Source organism: Salvelinus namaycush, chromosome 11, assembly GCF_016432855.1.
Source record: "Salvelinus namaycush isolate Seneca chromosome 11, SaNama_1.0, whole genome shotgun sequence".
NCBI classification, from domain to species: domain Eukaryota; kingdom Metazoa; phylum Chordata; class Actinopteri; order Salmoniformes; family Salmonidae; genus Salvelinus; species Salvelinus namaycush.
Window position 1 is genome coordinate 20,156,891 of NC_052317.1, and position 24,991 is coordinate 20,181,881.

General features: G+C 42.2%; 2 protein-coding genes across 2 annotated transcripts; one reads left to right on the forward strand and one right to left on the reverse strand.

Annotated features, from left to right (window-relative positions):
- Positions 1 to 560: 560 nt before the first annotated feature.
- LOC120055271 (probable G-protein coupled receptor 141) lies at positions 561 to 1,472 on the reverse strand. The gene has a single exon (XM_039003155.1). It carries the CDS (start codon positions 1,470 to 1,472, stop codon positions 561 to 563), a length of 912 nt encoding a protein of 303 aa, XP_038859083.1.
- Positions 1,473 to 11,669: 10,197 nt separating this feature from the next.
- LOC120055272 (retinol dehydrogenase 12-like) lies at positions 11,670 to 13,864 on the forward strand. Its single transcript, XM_039003157.1, has 7 exons — positions 11,670 to 11,674; positions 12,018 to 12,133; positions 12,276 to 12,431; positions 12,581 to 12,685; positions 12,845 to 13,054; positions 13,436 to 13,628; positions 13,762 to 13,864. The coding sequence occupies exons 1-7, from the start codon at positions 11,670 to 11,672 to the stop codon at positions 13,862 to 13,864; spliced, it is 888 nt and encodes a 295-aa protein (XP_038859085.1).
- The last annotated feature ends 11,127 nt before the right edge of the window (positions 13,865 to 24,991 follow it).

A 24,991-nucleotide genomic window follows, 5' to 3' on the forward strand; every position in this document is an offset into this window, starting at 1 on the left:
ACACCTTCCTAATATTGAGTTGCACCCCCTTTTGCCCTCAGAACAGCCTCAACTCATTGGGCATTGACCACAAGGTGTCGAAAGCGTTCCACTGGGATGCTGGCTCATGTTGACTCCAATACTTCCAAAAGTAGTGTCAAGTTGGCTGGATGTCCTTTGGATGGTGTGCCATTCTTGATACACACAGGAAACTGTTGAGCGTGAAAAACCCAGCAGAGTTGCAGTTCTTGACACACTCGAACTGGTGCGCCTGGCACCTACTACCATACCCCGTTCAAAAGCACTTAAATATTTTGTCTTGCCCATTCACCCTCTGAATGGCAAACATACCCATCCATGTCTCAAGGCTTGAACATATTTCTTTAACCTGTCTCCTCCTCTTCATCTACACTGATTGAAGTGGATTTAACAGGTGACATCAATAAGGGATCATAGCTTTCAACTGGATTCACCTGGTCAGTCTATGTCATGGAAAGAGCAGGTGTTCCTAATATTTTGTGCACTGTAGTTTTGTACATTTGGTTAACATGGTGCAAATAGAATAATATTTGACTCAATAATCAGTATTGATAATCACAGCATATTGTATCACAGGGTCTGAATGACCCTCTCCCCATAAAAGTCAGCATGTCAAAGCAGCTGAATGTTGTGACAGCGAGAGCAATCTCATTCTTTACCTGGAGATTGGCATTAAAATGACTCACATAGTAAATCCTGAATATATTGTATGGAACAAAGCATACTATAATGGCCAGCATAAAGAAAATACTTTTGATTTGAGCCCAAAACTCCTGTTGCGAGAAGATCATCGCCCTGTGAGTTCTGTACACACACCACAGAATACACATCTGACAACAGGCCAGAGCTAATGTAAGTATGATGATGAGAGCACTGAGGATGTAGTTCAGCACAGCCACAGCATGTTTCTCATCAAAAATCCCTCCAAAGTTAAAGCACTGATTGTCACTGGTGGTTGTGTTACTGTCTATAGATGATCCATATTTCACAGCAGTTAAAGGGACCACCACAATGAGAATGAGGCCCCAGACAGCAGCACTGGCCCCTAGGGCATGTAGCCTCCTGTAGAACACCTGCTTAGAACTCCTGAAGAAGTCGAGATAGCGGATCACCAGAATTATCACGTAGAAGATGAAGGCTAGGTACATGTGAGCGAGGATCATGGCACTGACCACCTTGCAGAAGTTAGGACCGAGATGCCACTCGCCGGCCGCGTAGAAGTAGAGGCGGAAGGGCACGGTCAGAAGAAAGAGGATGTGGACCATGATCAGGTTCAACACGGCTGTGGTGGTCACCGAGCAGGCGTTGGACTTGATGTTGTTGATCATGAGGGACATGCTGATGATCCCTCCAATAAGCACAATAGTGTATATTGACAGCAATGCATATCTGTATGATTTAGGTATGACATTGTCATCTATGTTGTCGCAAGATGTATTGCTCTCATTCCCCATCTTCTCGTCTTGGGGCTCTGAAATGCTAAATAAGGAGTAAGTTTGAAGTAAGACATTTAACACTATTATTTAGATACATAGAGTATCCTTATAAATTCACTGTTTGGTTAGTTAGGTGGTCGTCTTACCTTAGTTGAATGCACCAACTGTGAGTGGCTCTGGATAAGATCGTCTGCTAAATGACCAAAATGTGAATGTAGATGTAAATGTAGAAGATAAGAGGCTGTGGAAGTAAAAGTGTGTCAATAGTACAGTATGGAAATACTGTAGTAGGCAACTGTATAGAAAATGGACATTGATCTATCATACCCATAGAATCTGTACATAGCTAAACAGCACTGACAAATAACAGTCATGATCTAAGTCGTCTGAAAAGCTCAATAAAGAGATCTGGCAAAGGGAATACATGAGAATATAATAAAACAGATAAGATCTGAATAAACAGAAACACAAATTCAGCTGACCCTCTTCTGAAGCAACACATGAGAGAAACACATAGTCGTACCTTTGACATAACATAAGGTTGTCCGTTTCAGAGTACTCACTGGCTGCACACACACCTTAGAACTGGCCTCTCCAGTAGTCATTGGTATGCAAATACGACCTGTTAGGTGGTACTGTTGGATAATTATTGACTCCAATGACAAGAGTTTTCCTGCGTGTGGCTTGTAGCTGATAGATTTTACCAGATTTCTAGTAAAGTACAGTACCAGTCAAACGTTTGGACACACCTACTCATTCAAGGGATTTTCTTTATTTTTACTATATTCTACATTGTAGAATACTAGTGAAGACATCAAAACTATGAAATAACACATTTGGAATCATGTAGAAACCAAAAAAACTGTTAAACAAATCTAAATATATTTTAGATTCTTCAAAGTAGCCACACTTTGCCTTGAAAACAGCTTTGCACACTCTTGGCATTCTCTCAACCAGTTTCATGAGGTAGTCATCTGGAGTGCATTTCAACTAACAGGTGTGCCTTGTTAAAAGTTCATTTGTGGAATTTCTTTCCATTTTAATGCGTTTGAGCCAATCAGTTGTGTTGTGACAAGGTAGGGAGATGGTATACAGAAGATAGCCCTATTTGGTAAAAGACCAAGTCCATATTATGGCAAGAACATTTACATTTAAGTCATTTAGCAGACGCTCTTATCCAGAGCGACTTACAAGTTGGTGCATTCACCTTATGATATCCAGTGGAACAACCACTTTACAATAGTGCATCTAACTCTTTTAAGGGGGGGGGGGGGGTTAGAAGGATTACTTTATCCTATCCTAGGTATTCCTTAAAGAGGTGGTGTTTCAGGTGTTTCCGGAAGGTGGTGATTGACTCCGCTGACCTGGCGTCGTGGGGGAGTTTGTTCTACCATTGGGGTGCCAGAGCAGCGAACAGTTTTGACTGGGCTGAGCGGGAGCTGTACTTCCTCAGAGGTAGGGAGGCGAGCAGGCCAGAGGTGGATGAACGCAGTGCCCTTGTTTGGGTGTAGGGCCTGATCAGAGCCTGAAGGTACGGAGGTGCCGTTCCCCTCACAGCTCCGTAGGCAAGCACCATGGTCTTGTAGCGGATGCGAGCTTCAACTGGAAGCCAGTGGAGAGAGCGGAGGAGCAGGGTGACGTGAGAGAACTTGGGAAGGTTGAACACCAGACGGGCTGCGGCGTTCTGGATGAGTTGCAGGGAGCCCAGCCAACAGCGAGTTGCAGTAGTCCAGACGGGAGATGACAAGTGCCTGGATTAGGACCTGCGCCGCTTCCTGTGTGAGGCAGGGTCGTACTCTGCGAATGTTGTAGAGCATGAACCTACAGGAACGGGTCACCGCCTTGATGTTAGTTGAGAACGACAGCGTGTTGTCCAGGATCACGCCAAGGTTCTTAGCACTCTGGGAGGAGGACACAATGGAGTTGTCAACCGTGATGGCGAGATCATGGAACGGGCAGTCCTTCCCCGGGAGGAAGAGCAGCTCCGTCTTGCCGAGGTTCAGCTTGAGGTGGTGATCCGTCATCCACACTGATATGTCTGCCAGACATGCAGAGATGCGATTCGCCACCTGGTTATCAGAAGGGGGAAAGGAGAAGATTAATTGTGTGTCGTCTGCATAGCAATGATAGGAGAGACCATGTGAGGATATGACAGAGCCAAGTGACTTGGTGTATAGCGAGAATAGGAGAGGGCCTAGAACAGAGCCCTGGGGGACACCAGTGGTGAGAGCACGTGGTGCGGAGACAGATTCTCGCCACGCCACCTGGTAGGAGCGACCTGTCAGGTAGGACGCAATCCAAGCGTGGGCCGCGCCGGAGATGCCCAACTCGGAGAGGGTGGAGAGGAGGATCTGATGGTTCACTGTATCAAAGGCAGCCGATAGGTCTAGAAGGATGAGAGCAGAGGAGAGAGAGTTAGCTTTAGCAGTGCGGAGCGCCTCCGTGACACAGAGAAGAGCAGTCTCAGTTGAATGACTAGTCTTGAAACCTGACTGATTTGGATCAAGAAGGTCATTCTGAGAGAGATAGCAGGAGAGCTGGCCAAGGACGACACGTTCAAGAGTTTTGGAGAGAAAAGAAAGAAGGGATACTGGTCTGTAGTTGTTGACATCGGAGGGATCGAGTGTAGGTTTTTTCAGCAGGGGTGCAACTCTCGCTCTCTTGAAGGCGGAAGGGACGTAGCCAGCGGTCAAGGATGAGTTGATGAGCGAGGTGAGGTAAGGGAGAAGGTCTCCGGAAATGGCCTGGAGAAGAGAGGAGGGGATAGGGTCAAGCGGGCAGGTTGTTGGGCGGCCGGCCGTCACAAGACGCGAGATTTCATCTGGAGAGAGAGGGGAGAAAGAGGTCAAAGCACAGGGTAGGGCAGTGTGAGCAGAACAGCTCAAATAAGCAAAGAGAAACGACAGTAAATCATTATTTTAGGACATGGTCAGTCAATACGACACATTTCAAGAACTTTGAACGTTTCTTCAAGTGCAGTCGCAAAAACCATCAAGTGCTATGATGAAACTGTCTCTCATGAGGACCGCCACAGGAAAGGAAGGCCCAGAGTTACCTCTGCTGCAGAGGATAAGTTCATTAGAGTTACGAGCCTCCGATTGCAGCCCAAATAAATGCTTCACAGAGTGGTCAAATTGCTGCAAAGAAACCACTACTAAAGGACACCAATAAGAAGAAGAGACTTGCTTGGGCCAAGAAACAAGAGCAATGGACATTAGACCGCTGGAAATCTGTCCTTTGGTCTGATGAGTCAAAATGTGAAATTTTTGGTTCCAACCGCCGTGTCTTTGTGAGATGCAGAGTAGGTGAACGGATGATATCCGCATGTGTGGTTCCCACCGTGAAGCATGGAGGATGAGGTGTGATGGTGTGGGGGTGCTTTGCTGGTGACCCTCTCAGTGATTTATTTAGAATTCAAGGCACACTTAACCAGCATGGCTACCACAGCATTCTGCAGCGATATGCCATCCCATCTGGTTTGCGCTTAGCGGGACTATCATTTGTTTTTCAACACGACAATGACCCAAAACACACCTCCAGGCTGTGTAAGTGCTATTTGAACAAGAAAGAGAGTGATGGAGTGCTGCATCAGATGACCAGGCCTCCACAATCACCCGACCTCAACCCAATTGAGATGGTTTGGGATGAGTTGGACCACAGAGTGAAGGAAAAGCAGTCAACAAGTGCTCAGCATATGTGGGAACTCCTTCTAGACTGTTGGAAAAGCATTCCTCATGAAACTGGTTGAGAGAATACCAAGAGTGTGCAAAGCTGTCATCAAGGCAAAGTGTGGCTACTTTGAAGAATCTAAAATATATTTTGATTTGTTGAACACTTTTTTGGTTACTACATGATTCCATATGTGTTATTTCATAGTTTTGATGTATTCACTATTATTCTACAATGTAGAAAATAGTACAAATAAATTAAACCGTTGAATGAGTAGGTGTGTCCATACTTTTGACTGGTACTGTAGATCAATTTATCTACGGCGGAAGTGTACTCCAAATACTTCCTATTACTGACAGGCGAGACATGAAAGCAAATATTGGCTGAATATCAAAGATAGGGTTACAGTAATTCCCTTTGGGTTTATATAATGGCAATGCTAATTTACCAGTTATTGAGAGCAGGAGGAGGAGACTCTGGCTGCAGTAAATCTGTCTGCCAGGAAGGTACCCAACATGCTATGTAGATCATGACACTGATACACTCGTCTTTATCTTAGGAGACATATTTCATAATAATTTATTAGTGCAGAATAGAGAACTGAAACAAGGAACTAAAACACCTTTCTAATCTACAGCATCACTAAATGGAAAGTCAACAAATACCCTTTAATGTTCCTCCTACTGATAAAGCATGGACTGAAGAAGCCCCAAACATTTCCTGATTCTTTTGTATTGCCTTTGTAAACCGGCTTAATTTAGCTATTGGTGGTACTGCATAAAAGTTATTTCCAACATTGCATCAATTGTACTGTATGCACAGCACATTCGCACAACCTCTTCAATTTTGAATTGTGTAGATATATACAGTACCATTTCATTTTTAAAGGCAGTACAAATAAATCAGGAAGTGTAAGGGGCTTCTTCAGTCCATGCTTTATCAGTGGGAGGAACATTAAAGGGTATTTGTTGACTTTCTATTTAGTGATGATGTAGATTATAAAGGTGTTTCAGTTCATTGTTTTCGGTTCTCTTTTCTGCACCAATAAATGATTTTGAAATATGTTACCTGGAACCGGCTCCTGCACCTTGGGTCAAAGTGAGAGCCAGGTGAGTCCAAAGAGAAGTAGGATAAAAAAGGAGGATAAAAGTACGATAAACTAAGGTTAGGTCTAGGGTTAACCCTAGCTTCATGTCCACATCCTGGTTCAACCCTAATTTAAGCCTCACCCACAACCCTAACCCGAGCTTCATGTCCACATCCCGGTTCAACCCTAATGTCCACATCCCAGTTCAAACCTAGTCTCAACCACAACCCTAACCCTAGCTTCATGTCCACATCCCGGTTCAACCCTTTCCCTTGCCTCAACCACAACCCTAGCTTCATGTCCAGACCATCCAGGCCATCCCCCAAAAGTCTTCACCTCACTGTGCGTGCAGATGCACTCACACCTGCCTGCTGCCATTCCTGAGCAAGCTCTGTACTGGTGGTGCCCCGATCCCGCAGCTGAATCAACTTTAGGAGACGGTCCTGGCGCTTGCGGGACTTTCTTGGGCGCCCTGAAGCCGCCTTCACGACAATTGAACCGCCCTCTTTGAAGTTCTTGATGATCCGATAAATGGTTGATTTAGGTACAATCTTACTGGCAGCCTTATATAGCCTCTGTCTCTTGCACAAAAGAACCTGCACTCCACTGGCCTCTCTCCTAAGAAAATGCTCCTTAACTCTTGGAGTCCCAGGAAAAGCTAGACTAGAATAGCTTGCTGAAAAATTTGTTTTTGCATTTCTTATGCTAATAGACTATTCCAAGCAGGATGCAAGCTCTTGTTTGCTGAATGTTAATACAGCACCCAATATAACTCACAGGGAGAGAACCGCGATGGTGGTAGAATACAGCAGCTATTTATTCAGACCCATAACCATTCAATAAACATGAAGAGAAGTGATAGCCATCTGCATCTTATTCTATATAATTACGATGATGAAGATAAGGACAATACATTTATTTAACTGTTGAAAGCCAGGAAGGAATGAAGCAACAATAAATATATAGAGAAAGAGAAGGTAGCTATGCAAGTTGCACAACATTAGGGGAAATATTATGAAAGGTATATACAGTTGAAGTCGGAAGTTTACATACACCATAGCCAAATACATTTAAACTCAGTTTGTCCACAATTCCTGACATTTAATCCTAGTAAAAATTCCCTGTCTTAGGTCACTTAGGATCACCACTTTATTTTAAGAATGTGAAATGTCAGAATAATAGTAGAGAGAATGTTACGTCCGTCGTTGAATGAATGAGACCAAAGCGCAGCGTGGAAAGTGTTCATGATCATTTAATACTGAAACACCGCCAAAACAACAAAATACAAACTAACGTAAAGTTCTGCAGGGCTATACAGCAACTGTACAAAAACAAGATCCCCCAACCATACCCGGCCAACAAAGAAATAGAAAACTAGAATGCCCACCCAAATCACACCCTGACCAAACCAAATAGAGAAATAAAAATGCTCTCTAAGGTCAGGGCGTGACAGAGTGTCACGTTCTGACCTTAGTTCCTTTTTTATGTCTTTATTTTAGTTTGGTCAGAGCGTGAGTTGGGGTGGGCATTCTATGTTGTTTTTCTATGTTTTGTTCTATGGTTATATTTCTATGTGTTTGGCCTAGTATGGTTCCCAATCAGAGGCAGGTGTCAGTCGTCTCTGACTGGGAGCCATATTTAGGTAGCCTGTTTTCCTTTGTGTTTTGTAGGTCAATCAATCAAGTTTATTTTATATAGCCCTTCGTACATCAGCTAATATCTCGAAGTGCTGTACAGAAACCCAGCCTAAAACCCCAAACAGCAAGCAATGCAGGTGTAGAAGCACGGTGGCTAGGAAAAACTCCCTAGAAAGGCCAAAACCTAGGAAGAAACCTAGAGAGGAACCAGGCTATGAGGGGTGGCCAGTCCTCTTCTGGCTGTGCCGGGTGGAGATTATAACAGAACATGGCCAAGATGTTCAAAATGTTCATAAATGACAAGCATGGTCAAATAATAATCAGGAATAAATGTCAGTTGGCTTTTCATAGCCGATAATTAAGAGTTGAAAACAGCAGGTCTGGGACAGGTAGGGGTTCCATAACCGCAGGCAGAACAGTTGAAACTGGGACAGCAGCAAGGCCAGGTAGCCTGGGGACAGCAAGGAGTCATCATGCCCGGTAGTCCTGACGTATGGTCCTAGGGCTCAGTTCCTCCGAGAGAGAGAAAGAAAGAGAGAAGGAGAGAATTAGAGAGAGCCAAGATAGGTGGTTGTTTTCCTGTGTCTGTGTTTTCACCATACGGGACTGTTTCGTTTTCGTTTTGTATCATTCACGTTGTTATTTTTGTATTCTTAGTGTTCAGTTATTAAATTGAATATGGACACTTACCACGCTGCGCTTTGGTCCTCCTCTTCTTCCAACCACGACAAGCGTTACACAGAGAATGATTTATTTCAGCTTTTATTTCTTTCATCACATTCCCAGTGGGTCAGATGTTTACATACACTCAATTAGTATTTGGTAGCATTTCCTTTAAATTGTTTAACTTGGGTCAAATGTTTCGGGTAGCCTTCCACAAGCTTCCCACAATAAGTTGGATGAATTTTGGCCCATTCCTCCTGACGGAGCTGGTGTAAATGAGTCAGGTTTCTAGGCCTCCTTGCTCACACACGTTTTTTCAGTTCTGCCCACAAATTTTATATAGGATTGAGGTCAGGGCTTTGTGATGGCCACGCCAATACCTTGACTTTGTTGTCCTTAAGCCATTTTGCCACAACTTTGGAAGTATGCTTGGGGTCATTGTCCATTTGAAAGACCCATTTGCAACCAAGCTTTAACTTCCTGACTGTCTTGAGATGTTGCTTCAATATATCCACATAATTTTCTTTCCTCATGATGCCATCTATTTTGTGAAGTGCACCAGTCCCTCCTGCAGCAAAGCACCCCCACAACATGATGCTGCCACCCCTGTGCTTCACGGTTGGGATGGTGTTCTTCGGCTTGCAAGCCTCCCCCTTTTTCCTCCAAACGTAAACTTCTGACCCACTGGAATTGTGATACAGTGAAATAATCGGTCTGTAAACAATTGCTGGAAAAATTACTTGTGTCATGCACAAAGTAGATGTCCTTACCGGCTTGCCAAAACTATAGTTTGTTGACAAGAAATGTGTGGAGTGGTTGAAAAATGAGTTTTAATGACTCCAACCTAAGTGTATGTAAACTTCTGACTTCAACTGTATCAGTTTGCAAACAATGTACAATTTTTTTTATATATCATTGAGTTCATGTAGGTGTTTCAGCCTAGCTCAGTGCTTTCTGTGGTGGGGGGGCGAGCCAGCAAAAAATAGGAGCATTGCGCCTGATTGGCTCAGTGTTCTGTTACTCATGGGGACAGTACGTCATTGCTAAGTTTATGTCCTTAGTCAGGGTAGACATCCAAAATTTCAGCCCTTTGGGTCCTGCCATGGAGTTATATTACAAGTGCCCTTCTAAGAAGGCTCAAGGTCATTGGTCACAGATAAAAGTATGTCAAATCACGTTATGTCTACAGTAGCTTTGATTGGACTGATCATGTCAACATCTTTCAGTCTTAGCTAGCAGTCATCATCATGAATCAAGTCGACAATCTACTGGCAAATCCTTTTTAATCCTTATCATGTGAAGAGAAATAATTAAGAGAAATTATATATAAAACGTATCGGTGCTCATCGGCCATTGGACATAAAGATTACACAACAAGTTGGAAATCGCAAATTCAACAAGGGACACCAACAAGGGATGCCCCACCTGCAGAGCCCCACCTGTTTTGAGCCACAGTCGTTCGTTCGATTAGTTCAATATTTATGGACGTGAAACCAGACATTCGTCCTTTATGTTCCATTGCCATGCTTGCTGGCAGCATTCTTATCCCTTGCTTGCTAACTAGCCAGTCACGAACTCTATATAATCAACTCGGGGCTCTAGCACCTTCCACAGAGTACATTTTTTCCCCAAAGAATGCATAGAGCCTTGAGTTGATTATCCCTTTTATGCCATGGCTATAATTTAACACATTTACCACTATAAATGTGTTCATTTGCAGTTAGAAATGTTTTCCACATCCACTGAAGTAGCTAGCAAGTTTACTATACACCGTAGCTACAGTATTTGCCTTGGTATCCAAACAAACAGACCTGCTAGTTTAGCTAAGCAAACCATCAGTCCTGGCTTGCTATTATAAAAATCGAATTCAACAATGCCAATAATGTTTTTTATTGGAATTGGTGAGGGTAACCAGAAGTGGTCTTGTGATAATTGTTTGTGTTTCTGCTGGTCAGAGGGAGCAGGCGCTCCACATTAAGCGAATGGGGGCAAGAGATGTGAATTGTTTAGCTCTCAAGAAAAGGGCGCCATTGAATGCAGTGATTACTGGGGTAGAGGTAAATGTGAAAGCTGACCAACTGAAGGGAAAGATTCCCGGTGTTCGTGATGCTCGTCGTTTGGTGCTACTCAGACAGGGTGGCGTGAGTGGTGAAACAGAAGAGCCGATGTCTGTTCTTTTGAGTTTTGATGTTGAGTCTTTGCCCGACAAAGTGATGTTAGGTTATATAAGTTATCCTGTGCGAGCTTTTGTGCCGAATACATTACATTGTTACAGGTGTCAAGCTTATCAGGTGTCAGCCAATCAGTATTCAGGGCCCAGTTTATAATGTTTATAATGTGGTGTAAAGCATATTTATTACGATTTTGTTTCTTTGGGATTCATTTAACTATAACTATGATCTTGATTTGGGGAAAAAAACACTATAGCTATTATGTTAACCACTAGATGGTGTTCTTGGTCAGGTTCTTATATGTATATGTATACATATAAATATATGTTTATTGTCCCTCTGCATTCCTGAGTGAAATAAAAAAACTATTGTTTTGCCTCTACTTCTTTTGGGGTTTGTCTCAGGATTAGTACAACCCTAATCTTGGTTAACCTAGAAGTAAAATCCTGCGTAATTTGGTCAGCTGTACATGCAGAATCTGCCCAAGGGATATTAGTACAACTCTCTTCATTCAAATAGCCATTCCTTCTAGCTGGTATTCACTTTAACCTTTCCAGTTTTAAGAGTGTTGCGTTTATAGATCGAAACAATATTAATAAACTTTTCTCATTCATAGTACGTTATCAATGGTACAGTATGTTACGTTGTGAAAATTATTTTTTCAGTATCATTGTCATCTCAATGTTCTCAAAATAGTATTTTTTTGCTTTCCTTTTTTTCAAAAAGAAATTATTGATTCAACATACAGTCTAAAATCAGAGCTCAGTAGTTTTCAAGAATTGCTGATATGTATTGAAATGGTTATATGCACAGGCTCCTGCTGATCCTGATTGGATCATGTGGCAGAACTTTAGCAGATTATCTAGGATTAGTTGTTACAACCCCAATCCGACCCTCTACAATAATCCAGTCCTCAACTCTAACATAGCATACACTACACACTTACTCGATCAGCAATTCAACTAGTGTAATTCTTTAGAGAAAGGACATGCTGTGAGACAACACGGTAGGGAGTCTGTGTGGCGGCCATCAGCTCTAGAATGTCAAACATTTATACAATAAGGTAGGCTGTGCATGCTCTACTACTCTACTCATTCTGTTGTTGGTTTATGTGAATGTTGCTTTACTTGGCTCAAGTTGCTGCAATGATTGTACATCACCAGCTAGCTCAGTATGTAGGATAGTGATCCAACATAATTAAGGGGGGTTACACCTCCAAAGTATTATTTGAAATAGTACCATTTAAAAAACTTTACTTATTCCAGGTCTGATTTAGTGACATATGTCATTTTTACTGTATCTGCTCACAATCACACGTGTTCCTATGTTTCTCTAGAGCTATTCTCTGTGGTCAGTGGTCATCTAGTGAAAGACTAGATGGCAAAACAGTTATCATTACTGGAGCCAATGCTGGCATTGGCAAAGAGACAGCAATGGACCTGGCAAAGAGAGGTAAGTACACTTGCACCACCATGTTATTATACAGTACATGTACCACCATGTTGTGGTGAAAGGATGGGTAGCATGATGCATGTTTGTTGACATAAACTGTACATACTTGACATATACTCTGACATTTTTCTATAATCATCAGGGGGCAGGATAATCTTGGCCTGCAGAGACTTGGGCAGAGCTGAGGCGGCACAGAGAGAGATCATTGAGAACTCTGGAAACCCCAACATTGTGACCAGAAAGATGGATTTGTCCGACACAAAGTCCATTCGAGAATTTGCAGAGTTAATCAACAGGGGTTAGTAGAGACTTGTCACTCGTCCAATCTCTTTATAATCTCAATGTGAGGACTTTGTCTAATGTAGAAATACAATATGGAATACAATACAAAACACAATCAGTCTTAACTTCAGTGATTACTTTTTTTATTTGGAAATACTCTTTCAGAGGAGAAACAAGTGAACATTCTTATCAACAATGCTGGGATCATGATGTGTCCATACTCTAAGACCGCAGATGGCTTTGAGATGCAGTTTGGAGTGAACCATTTGGGTGAGACAGAGCAACCTAACACAAATGAAGAGATACAAATAGGCTATAGGGTGAAATGATATATTATCTATAGTTCTTACCCTATGAAAATATTAGTCAGTAATACGTTGTACAAGTAATCTACTGTAGAGTAGCATGTTAGAATATCATGTCTTTCAGGTCACTTCCTGCTCACCTTCCTGCTGATTGATCTGATAAAGAGATCCAGACCAGCCAGAATCATCAACCTGTCCTCCATGGCTCACAAATGGGGTAGGATCCAGCTAGAGGACATCAACAGTGAGAGGAGCTACCACTCCAGAAGAGCATATGGACAGAGCAAATTAGCCAACATCCTGAGTATACGGTCCCTGGCCAAGAGACTAAAAGGTTTGTGTTACAATTTTTTTTCTCCCATATTGGTGTTGACATTATCAGTGGACCTGGGCAAGCAAAACAAACTGCATTGAAAACACTGCAGTTTATGATAGAAGCTTTGCAAGATTGGCTGGCTTTTCATCATAGACGTTTTGCATCATTGGCTAGCTTAAAGATAATACTTTTCTTAGAAAGTCTTATCTTGTTCACTAATAAACTTTCTAGCACTGCTGTTCTTTTTCAAACATCCAAGAATTACCGTTTTATGAGATTGTCGATCCAGTCCCTTAAATCTCGTTATTTTGTGCTTATTCGGTAAGATAAAAGGTAATATGTGATGCCTGCACTATTTAGAAGAGGTTTGATTCTCTACTTCCATTTTTCCTTTGTTAGACACTGGAGTGACAGTTTATGCAGTCCACCCAGGTATAGTGAGGACTGAGCTGAAGAGACACATGAATTTAGCACTGCTGATATCTTGGAAGATTGTCAGACCTTTCACCAAAACTATTGTACAAGGTGCCCAGACCTCCATCTACTGTGCTGTGGAGCCTGAGCTGGAGCCAGAGAGCGGTGGATATTACAGGTGAAATCACACAATGAAGTGAATTGGTTTTTAGACCACAGTGACATTTTAGATAAATCCTAGGTTTACATAAGATATTTAGTATATGATACACATATTATTTGTTACTGAATTGCATTTGCATTGTTCACAGTGACTGTAAACCCTCCAGCTGTACCAGGGCTGCCAGGGATGATGAGATGGCTCAGAAACTATGGGAACTCAGCTGCCAAATGGTTGGGATAACATGGGACTGAACATCATCCTTGAATATCATTATAGATAGGCTAGAATATGTCAATTGTTTGAAAAATGCATGCCTTGAATGCTTACACAGTAGGTTATACTATGGTATCTATAGTTATACTATTGTTATGCTATGCATACTATGAATATGAATGCTGTATACGCAGAGCTTGACTTGGGATGAAATTGGGATGACTATGTACACAGATATTCCCAAATGGCATTAGCCTTCAGTGTTAAGGGTTCATACTCAGTTTGACAGTTGGAATTTCATGCCTTTTCTGTTACTTTTAACCAAATTTCCATGACCAATAATTGGTGGCATCTCTATGTAGCCTACATGGAAAAAGTCAGCATAAATGTGATATTGACACTAGAAGGCTGCTGGTCTCCGATCACATGTAGGCCTACTAGCTCCTGTCAAGGCACTTAACCCCCCACAAAGTAGAATAACTGCACTGTTAAGCTACTGTATAAAACACATGTGGTCAACCTTCCATCACCTGTCCTCCATGGCTCACAAATGGGGTAGTATCCAGCTAGAGGACATCAACAGTGAGAGGAGCTACCACTCCAGAAGAGCATTTGGACAGAGCAAATTAGCCAACATTCTCCATCTGGAGAGCAACTGGGTGTGCAGGCTTTGATCCAGCCCTGAAACACACCCGAGTCTGCTTATCAAGGTCCTGTTGAGCAGCTGATGTTTAAGCTACAATCCCACTGGACACAGACGTCAATTCAACATCAATCAACATAATTTAATTGAAATGACGTGGAAACAACGTTGATTCAAGTGTGTGCCCAGTGGGAATGTGGTGTGTTAAAGTGAGGCTCGAACAAAAGCCTGCACAAGACATTAAAACCTCTACAGGATCGGTGTCCCCCTGCAGGACAGTTGAGCTAACATGCGCTAATGTGATTAGCATGACGTTGTAAGTAACAAGAACATTTCCCAGGACATAGACATATCTGATATGGGCAGAAAGCTTAAATTTGTGTTAATATAACTGCACTGTCCAATTTACAGTAGCTATTACAGTGAAAGAATAGCATGCTATTGTTTGAGGAGAGTGCACAATTATGTCCATGAAAATGTATCAATAAACTAATTAGGCCCATTTGGGCAAACTTGATACGACATTTTGAACCGTAATGCAATGGTTAATTGGATCAGTCTAAAACTTTGCACATACAATGCTGCCATTTAGTGGCCAAAATCTAAATTATGCCTAAACTGTAATAATACATTGTGGCCTTTCTCTTACATTTCAAAGATGATGGAACAAAAAAACAAATGTTTTTTTCTTTGTATTATCTTTTGTGTTACATTCTCCTATATTAATTACAGTAGCTATCACATTTCACAAACTTCAAAGTGTTTCCTTTCAAATGGTATCAAGAATATGCATATCCTTGCTTCAGGTCCTGAGCTACAGGCAGTTAGATTTGGATATGTCATTTTAGGCGAAATTTGAAAAAAGGGTCCGATCCTTTTTTAAGCCTTGAGACAATTGAGACATGAGCTGTGTTCGAATACCCATACTAACATACTGTATACTACATACTTAATGAGTATATACTACATACTATATAGTATTGGTTCATTTTAGTATACTGTAAACGAACAGTATCCTTTCAGTTGCGCGTACTAGAGCTGCGCCTGTCTACCTGAAGTTGATGCTGTTGCTTTGCAACCTCTTGTTAGAATAACAAATTAATAGCTAGATACTTTACGACTTCGGGTGTGTTCGTAAATTTAATCTGGATTGCCAGAGTGCACTCATAGTGCGCTCTGGGCGTTCATAAATTCAGAGCTTGTCAGATTGTCAGTTCATAAATTCAGAGCGTTTCGCTCTTGGATCGTTCTGAGTGCACACTGGCCGACAGTAGGGTTGATCCAAGCGTTCAGACCTCACAACAGCAGTCAAGCACCTAAACTAACTGGCTAACGTTGGCTAGCTTGCTAGCTACTTCCAGACACAAATGAGAGAAATCCTCACTCTGACCATTTTACTCGCCCTAGCAGAGCTGTTTAGGCTGTTTTCATGTTATCCAGAGCGTTGGTGACTGTAACTGTGCTGCTGGCAACAATTTAATTACGCTTTTTTGCCGACGTTAACTGACACCGGCCATATTCAACGGGTGTTGAGCGTTCATAAATGTACCAGTTATTCTGATGAACGCACCCGAATTATCAATGTCCATAGAGAACGCACAACGACTATACCATTTAGCTAAGCATGACGTGCATAATCAAGTGAATACAAGTTGGGTAGTTAGATAGCATGTATGTTAATATACTGTCAAGTTTGATGTATTAGAGGCCAACTAACGTTAGGTAGCTAGCAAACATACCGGTACATACTGCTGTATAATGATATGCTAAACTCAGCAAAAAAATAAACAGCCTTTTTTCAGGACACTGTCTTTGAAAGATAATTAGTACAAATCCGAATAACTTCACAGATCTTCATTGTAAAGGGTTTAAACACTGTTTTCCATGCTTGTTCAATGAATCATAGACAATTAATGAACATGCACCTGTGGAACGGTCGTTAAGACACTAACAGCTTACAGATGGTATGCAATTAAGGTCACAGTTATGAAAATTTAGGACACTAAAGAGGCCTTTCTACTGACTCTGAAAAACACCAAAAGAAAGATGCCCAGGGTCCCTGCTCATCTGCGTGAACATGCCTTAGGCGTGCTGCAAGGAGTCATGAGGACTGCAGATATGGCCAGGGCAATAAATTGCGATGTCCGTACTGTGAGACGCCTAAGACAGCGCTAAAGGGAGACAGTACGGACAGCTGATCGTTGTTGCAGTGGCAGACCACGTGTAACAACACCTGCACAGGATCGGTACATCCGAACATCACACCTGCGGGACAGGTACAGGATGGCAACAACAACTGCCCGAGTTACACCAGGAACGCACAATCCCTCCATCAGTGCTCAGACTGTCCGTGTCCTCAATAGGCTGAGAGAGGCTGGACTGAGGGCTTGTAGGCCTGTGTAAGGCAGGTTCTCACCAGACATCACCGGCAACAACGTCGCCTATGGGCTCAAACCCACTGTCGCTGGACCAGACAGGACTGGCAAAAGGTGCTATTCACCTGACGAGTCCCGGTTTTGTCTCACCAGGGGTGATGGTCAGATTCGCGTTTATTGTTGAAGGAATGAGCATTACACCGAGGCCTGTACCCTGGAGCGGGATCGATTTGGAGGTGGAGGGTCCATCATGGTCTGGGGCGGTGTGTCACAGCATCATCGGACTGAGCTTGTTGTCATTGCAGGAAATCTCCAAGCTGTGCGTTACAGGGTAGACATCTTCTTCCCTCATGTGGTACCCTTCCATGCAGGCTCATCCTGATATGACCCTCCAGCATGACAATGCCACCAGCCATACTGCTCGTTCTGTGTGTGATTTCCTGCAAGACAGGAATGTCAGTGTTCTGCCATGGCCAGCGAAGAGCCCGAATCTCAATCCCATTGAGCACATTTGGGACCTGTTGGATCGGAGGGTGAGGGCTAAGGCCATTCCTCCCAGAAATGTCCGGGAACTTGCAGGTGCCTTGGTGGAAGAGTGGGGTAACATCTCACAGCAAGAACTGGCAAATCTGGTGCAGTCCATGAGGAGGAGATGCACTGCAGTACTTAATGCAGCTGGTGGCCACAATAGATACTGACTGTTACTTTTGTTTATTAATTTTGACCCGCCCCCTTTGTTCAGGGACACATTATTCCATTTATGTTAGTCACATGTCTGTGGAACTTGTTCAGTTTATGTCTCAGTTGTTGAATCTTGTTATGTTCATACAAATATTTACACATGTTAGGTTTGCTGAAAATAAACACAGCTGACAGTGAGGACGTTTCTTTTTTTGCTGAGTTTATGTGGCTCGTAAGGATAGCGTAGCAAACAAATTGTCAGCAAAGATAACGTGTAATGTAACTTATTTGAAAAGTCATTACTTTATTACATTGCTCAACATGTTCTTAACATTTGTCATAATTAGTTAACACAATGAATTTGTATCTGCTGTTGTCGGACTTCGGCTGCATATTTTCCGCCATTTTCTTCAAATCTGAAAACTTTGTGAAGCCACGCCCATTTTTTGAAGATTTAATTATGGGCCCTAAAAGCACGGAAATAGCATCCACTGCTTGTATACTTCGTATTTTGGCGAATGTTGTACGACATCCGGGAACTTTTGACATACTAACTATATCCATACTATGACCAATAAGCATACTACATACTCAAGTTACATCATAAATAGTATGGTTAATATGAGTATTCGAACACGGCTATGGATTATGTGTGCCATTCCAAGGGTGAATGGGCAAGACAAAATATTTAAGTGCCTTTGAAAGGGATATGGTAGTAGGTGCCAGGCGCACTGGTTTGAGTGTGTAAAGAACTGCAACGCTGCTGGGTTTTTTCACACACAGTTTCTCGTGTGCATCAAGAATTGTCCACCACCCAAAGGACATCCAGCCAACTTGACACAACTTTGGGAAGGATTGGAGTCAACATGGGCCAGCATGCCTGTGGAACGCTTTCGACACCTTGTAGATTCCATGCCCCAACGAATTGAGGCTGTTCTGAGGGTAAAAGGGGTTGCAACTCAATATTAGGACGGTGTTCCTAATGTTTTGTACACTCAGTGTAGTTAGTCTATCATTATTTTATAGCAGGGGTGCTCAACTACTATTTGAGAAGGTCCAGTGACACAAATATCCTAGGTGGCAAAGGTCCGGAGGGATATCGTCCTTTATCAGCACTGTGGTATGGCGTAGTAACAAACATAGTTGTCTACGACTTAGGAAACATGACATTATATAAAATGTGCATTAAATACATAAAATAAATTAAATGAGACTAATAACTTGAATTAATTACAACTTCTTTCGAATTTAAATGTTTAACATTGCATCAACATTGCTGAAGAACAAAAGTGGTTGCATAATTGTCTATGCAAAAAGTGCACTCTGAACCATTGTACATAGGCCTTGAATGGACTTTTTGTATTATTATTATTATAACAAAGTGCATGTTTTCTGGAGAACAAAGGAGGGTTTAACAAACATAATCTGAATGAACAGAATACCACTGTGGGCCATGCAATATTCTTGTATAAGTCACTCTGGGCCTTGCCATTGCATCAATGAGAGAAATTACACATTCTGTCTTCTGCCAATGCATTGAACTTTGGCACAAATGGTGTGAGAGCCACTCTGAGACACTGGTGCAGGTGTTCATTGGTGAGCCTGGTACAGTATTTGTTTTTAATGAAGTTCATTGTGGAGAAGGCTGATTCACAGCTGTATGTGGAGCCAAATGGTCAGGATGTATAGTGCCAGTTTCTTGAGCACAGGGACATCAGCTGCAGGCACCATCTTTCCCCAGAAAATAACAGGGTCACAATCACCAGCCTGCACGTTCAAAGTCACATTTTCTTGCAACTCTATCAACTCCATTTCTGTGATGTAACATCTACCCATCTGAAGATCTGTTTTTCTTCTTCTGACAACTTTGTCACATTTGTCACATGCATTTCATTAGCTGTGGATGAATCAACAGATAACACTGATAATGCCCAGCTTCTGTGATGCAAGGTAAATGAGCATTAAAGGGTTTATGGTTGCTCCAACCAACAGCGTTGTGATTAATGCCTTTTTAATTAAACCATCTCACCCAGCATAGCCGCGGGAAGTAGTGCTGTGGGTGCTGCAGCACCCCCTGATAAATCAGAATAAATAGAAAAATGTACTAAGAAGCAGCAGCAGTTCTCTTCCAACAGTGAAGTCATCAAAGCGAGCCTTGAAGTTATCAATCAGCTTCTGGATGAAATCTACATGGTTGGGAACATCTTTATCTCCCTGCTTTTGCACCAGAAGATTGGGGAAATGGACAAGTTCTCCCTGGAGATCATTCTTGAAAAGCTCCAATTTATTCTGGAAAGCCTGGACTGCTCTTATTATATCACACTGTGTTTAACCATCCCTGCAGCTTAACATTCAGTTGATTAAGATGTGATGTAATCTCTGTCTGAAATGCAACTGTTTCCATCTTCTCCTCATCTTCAAAAAAGGTCAGATAACTGAGTTGCCTCTTTTGCTCTGATAAGAAAGTTTTGATTTCCTCCTAAATGGCCCATAAGCGTTTCAAAACCCTGCCTTTGCTGAGCCATCTTATATTGTTGCTAGTAGTAAGTCATCAAAACTGGCATTGGCCTCTGTCAGAATGCCTCGTAGCAGGCGATGTTGTAGGGATGATGTTGCTCTCAAAAAGTTGATCAGTTTCATCATCGTTGTCATGACTGCAGAATACTATTTTCCCAGACTGGCATACAGGACAGATTGATGGATGATGCAGTGATATAATGTCAGGTCAGGGGGGTCATCTTTAAAATGTGCAACCAGTCCCCTCCCTCTTCCTGTCATGGCTGGAGCTCCATCTGAGCTCCACCTGTGGTGATGGAGACCACTGACTTCAGATCTCTCCCCCTTTTTGTCAGCATCCCTTTGATGGCCTCATGGATATCCTCTCCCCGTGTGTGTGCTTCTAGATGTGTTAAGCCCAACAGCTCCTCACAGAATTCCTTCTTTGTTACATTATAAAATCTGACAAACAGCAGAAGCTGGGCATTATCAGTGCCATCTGTTGATTCATTCACAGCTAATGAAATGCATGGTGGATTCTGAATGGCCGCATCAATTGTGAAGTTAAATCTTCAGCCAATATTTCAGTTCTCCTCATTGCTGTGGAATCTGACAGTGGGATCTGTTTGATCTTTCCCTTACCTCATCTCTTTGTTTACCTTCAAGGAATTGTCAGCAACTCCACACATGCGTCATTTTACCATCTCAGCATCTGAAAATGTTTTTGGGTGTTTTCCCAAAACCCAAGCTAACCTCAGTGAACACTCCATTGCACGTTGTTGGGCTGTCAGGGAATTGGCAAGGACTTTGGTGGACCTCTCATATTGGGATTTGAGTTGGTTAGTCTTGTTTGTTAACACCTCCGTGTTCAGGGGATACATCTGATCGAATTTAATATGCCTGGTGTCATAAAGGCGCTTAACATTGGCACTTTTCAAAAGAGCTACAATCTCGCGGCATATCAGGCACATTGGTTTTGTGCTAGTTGTGGAGAGAATGAATAAATACTGTTCCGTCCACTCGTCTTTGAATATACGGTTTTCAGAGTTAACTTTTTTATTTTTTAACAAAGATACTGGTAACTAAGTGCCTTCTATGTCTGATATTAACAGTTGAACCGCGGTCAAATCTTTCTGTTTCTTACTGCCTGCTTGTCCCAAGGTTCCGCAGAGGATATTTGTATTGATGTGATTGGGTAAGACGCGGCCTCTGATATTTGCATATAACCATGCGATTGGATTAGACGGGGCACTAGTAGGTGGCCGTTTCTTCGAGAGAGAAAGAGTGAGAAAGAGAGGTTGCTGAGTTAAATCGGATGGCTAAATTAGACCGCTGCGCCCGGTTGTTTTTTTTTAAGCTGTCTAAAAATAATGTACTTCTATATAACAAAATGCAATGTTGTCCGGTCCGGATTGACCCTTCTCTGGGTCCGGACCCGGACCCCGGTCCGCCAGTTGAGTTTGTTTTATAGGTTACCTGATGCTGAAATGTCTCTTTCTCTCAATTCAATTCAATTTAAGGGCTTTATTAGCATGGGAAACATATGTTGACATTGCCAAAGCAAGTGAAGTAGATAATAAACAAAAGTGAAATAAACAATAACAATTTACAGTAAACATTACACTCACAGAAGTTCCAAATTAATAAAGACATTTCAAATGTCATATTAGGTCTATATACGGTGTTGTAATGATGTACAAATAGTTCAAGTACAAAAGGGAAAATAAATAAACATAAATATGGGTTGTATTTTGTTCTTCACTGGTTGCCATTTTCTTGTGGCAACAGGTCACAAATCTTGCTGCTGTGATGGCACACTGGTATTTCACCCAGTAGATATGGGAGTTTATCAAAATTGTGTTTCTATTTGAATTCTTTGTGGGTCTGTGTAATCTGAGGGAAATATGTGTCTCTAATATGGTCATACATTTGGCAGGAGGTTAGGAAGGGCAGCTCAGTTTCCACCTAATTTTGTGGGCAGTGTGCACGTAGCTTTCTCAATAGCAAGGCTCGTTGAGTCTGTACATAGTCAAAGCTTTCCTTAAATTTGGGTCAGTCACAGTGGTCAGGCATTCTGCCACTCTGTACTCTCTGTTTAGGGCCAAATAGCATTCTAGTTTGCTCTGTTTTTTTGTTAATTCTTTCCAATGTGTCAAGTAATTCTCGTTTTGTTTTCTCATGATTTGGTTGGTCTCTCCCTCTTCTCGGGCAACACCCCACTCTCACTGGCATACACGCAGATGATACAAAGCACACAGAAACACGCTGAAGGGTAGGCCTAATTCTGATCATGGCTGCTATGCCGATTTTTAAAGCTGCAATCAGCAGAAGAAACAATATCAACACGGCCTCCCTGCCCCTGGTTCCGTAAAAAGCTGAGGGAAGGGGCTGGAGAAATGTAATCACTCTCAAATTGGATGCAAGGATTGACCACCCATGATATCCAAATTATACTTTTAACTATGTTGAGGCTGCCTAGTGGTTGTTTACATTTTCTTTGTTTACAAACATTGGAGTTAAACAAGTGTATATTTTGGGTTCTTATGGGGTACGACAGTTGAAATAAGCTCATGAGGAATTTATAAATTATATTTGTCAAAAATCAATGGGTAGCCATTCCAAAAACTAATCTATCAACTGCTGATTGCCCTTTTAAGACATTGATCATGTATTTAAAAAGCTAAACACAATATTAAAATTCCATGACTTTCCCGGGACATTCGTGACCATAAGAACCCTCATTTGATAACTTGGAACAGCGGATTGTGCACATTCAGGCTGGCACATTCTCAGTCTGGGGCGGCAGGGTAGCCTAGTGGTTAGAGCGTTGGACTAGTAACTGCAAGGTTGCAAGTTCAGATCCCTGAGCTGACAAGGTACAAATCTGTCATTCTGAACAGGCAGTTAACCCACTGTTCCTAGGCTGTCATTGAAAATAAGAATTTGTTCTTAACTGACTTGCCTAGTTAAATAAAAAAATCTGTGTAATTTCATTCTGCTCCGTTTACATCGTGACATTTTTATTTCACAGAGTCTTGCCCCGCTACTGAAAGGACAAGTGAAGTGTTTGTAACGCAAAATGGAGAAGAGCCTGTCTCTCATCAGAGATCCCATTTATTTGGGGAGATTGCAGAATATGACCTTTTCATTCAAGAAACATATTTTCATTTTCTTCTGTGGTTTGGTAACTTCCTGTTCTTCAACGGCCTCTGGTTGGACTGAGGACAACACAATTGCGAAGCCTCTGGAGGAATGCAGAGGCCAATTGAGCTCCGTAAAAAGCCAATTTATGCTTGATCTGAAAATGTGGTCAGAAAGGGGGGTGACACAATTGAAGAGCCTCCGGAGGTCAAATTGAGCTCCATACCGCATCACTGGGGCTCCCAAATTGTGTAACATTGCAGAGGGCTCTATATAGCTCCTCATTGACATGATTGGTTGACGGTAGGTGGGAGCGGGAGGTATAAATGCAAAGTTACTTCCTTGACAACTTCCTTCACAACAGCTCTGCTCAGCGAAGGCAAGAAGTATAAATGCCCTGACTGCTGCTGAGGCCGTATCGCAGCCTTTTACAAAAATTGGGAGGCACACTGCAATGTATTATGGAGCTTGATTTGGCCTTTGCATGCCTCCGGAGGCTCAGCAATTGCGTCACACCCTTCATACGAAGCCTCCGACCACATTTTTGGATCAAGCATAAATTGGCTTTATTATGCCCCGTTCGTCTCGCTATGGAGCCTTCAACCACAGGGTGGCGTTGTATTTCCACGCTGTTGTGGACGTCTCCATTGAAATACATGACATCCAGTGCAACTTAACAGAGTGCTTATGTAATGTGAACTAGGCTGGCATGCTGGATTCACAGAATAGTGGCAAATAAACTTGAACAAAGCGGAATCAGGATATGAATACCCACTCCATTACAGTGGCGGCTAATGGAACGCACATGTGGTTTTCATATGTTTGATACCATTCCATACAATTCATTCCAGCTATTACAATGAGCTGCTATCTCCTATAGCTCCTCCCACCAGCCTCCATTGCTCCATTGCTATTCAATGCAGATCCCACCTTCATTCCACTTTGATCAACCTTTTTTTGATGCTGTGTGTGAATCTGGGCCAGTGATAGACCACTATGTTTTATAGAGGAGCTGGTACCCACTTCCCAAAAAATGTGGATGCAGGTTCAGCGGCCCGGACAGCTCCGGGCATTTAAGCTGATTTGGCAGCTCACTTTTAAGACACTTTATGTTGGTGTTTCCTATATTTTGGCATTTACCTGTATGCACTTGTGATAAAATGTAATCAACAGTTTTTTTTTTAAACTATTGATCCTCTGTGGCTAAATTATGCTCTCCTCTCTGGTGTATTTTGAACATTGAGAGCTGGCTCCTGTGGTTAGATAAAAAAACAAAAAAAAAAAACATATCAGTCACATTTATTTATTATGCATTTATTTGAATCATATTTTGTATTAACCAATTACCCAATCAAGGCATGGCCCCCCAGTTACCCACATTGGCACCCTACCATATACTGTATATATTATTATGTTTTTTAAAACTTTTTGAAAAACTTTTTTTTTGCTGCCTCCTGTGCCCCCCACCGGCCTGGATCCAGGGGCTTCAACCCCGGTAAGCCCTTGCATTATTCCGGCTCTGGCCCAAGTCAAGCACTGTGTATACAGAACCTTTTGTACTGGACATGTACAGAAACAATGACTCAAGGTCTTGAATAAGGGGTTTTCTGAAACTGCTGCCACTGTTGTAAAATAAGACAGCCATCTGCCGTACCTTGCTTCTATGTAATGAGTGAGTGGCTGCAATCAATCACGTACTGCTTCAATGCCTATGCTTGAATGATTGCGTCTAGAAATGGATTTCCATACATTATAGGGAAATAAATAAGTGGATCTATATGTGATTTAACTGTGTCTGCATGAGGGCGGACCTTTAAAAAATATGTTAT

Coding starts and splice junctions, on each gene's coding strand:
- LOC120055271 (XM_039003155.1), bottom strand. CDS start 1,472: ATGGGGAATGAGAGCAATACATCTTGCGACAACATAGATGACAATGTC.
- LOC120055272 (XM_039003157.1), top strand. Junction 12,134..12,275: donor AATGGACCTGGCAAAGAGAG/GTAAGTACACTT, acceptor TATAATCATCAG/GGGGCAGGATAATCTTGGCC. Junction 12,686..12,844: donor GTTTGGAGTGAACCATTTGG/GTGAGACAGAGC, acceptor CATGTCTTTCAG/GTCACTTCCTGCTCACCTTC.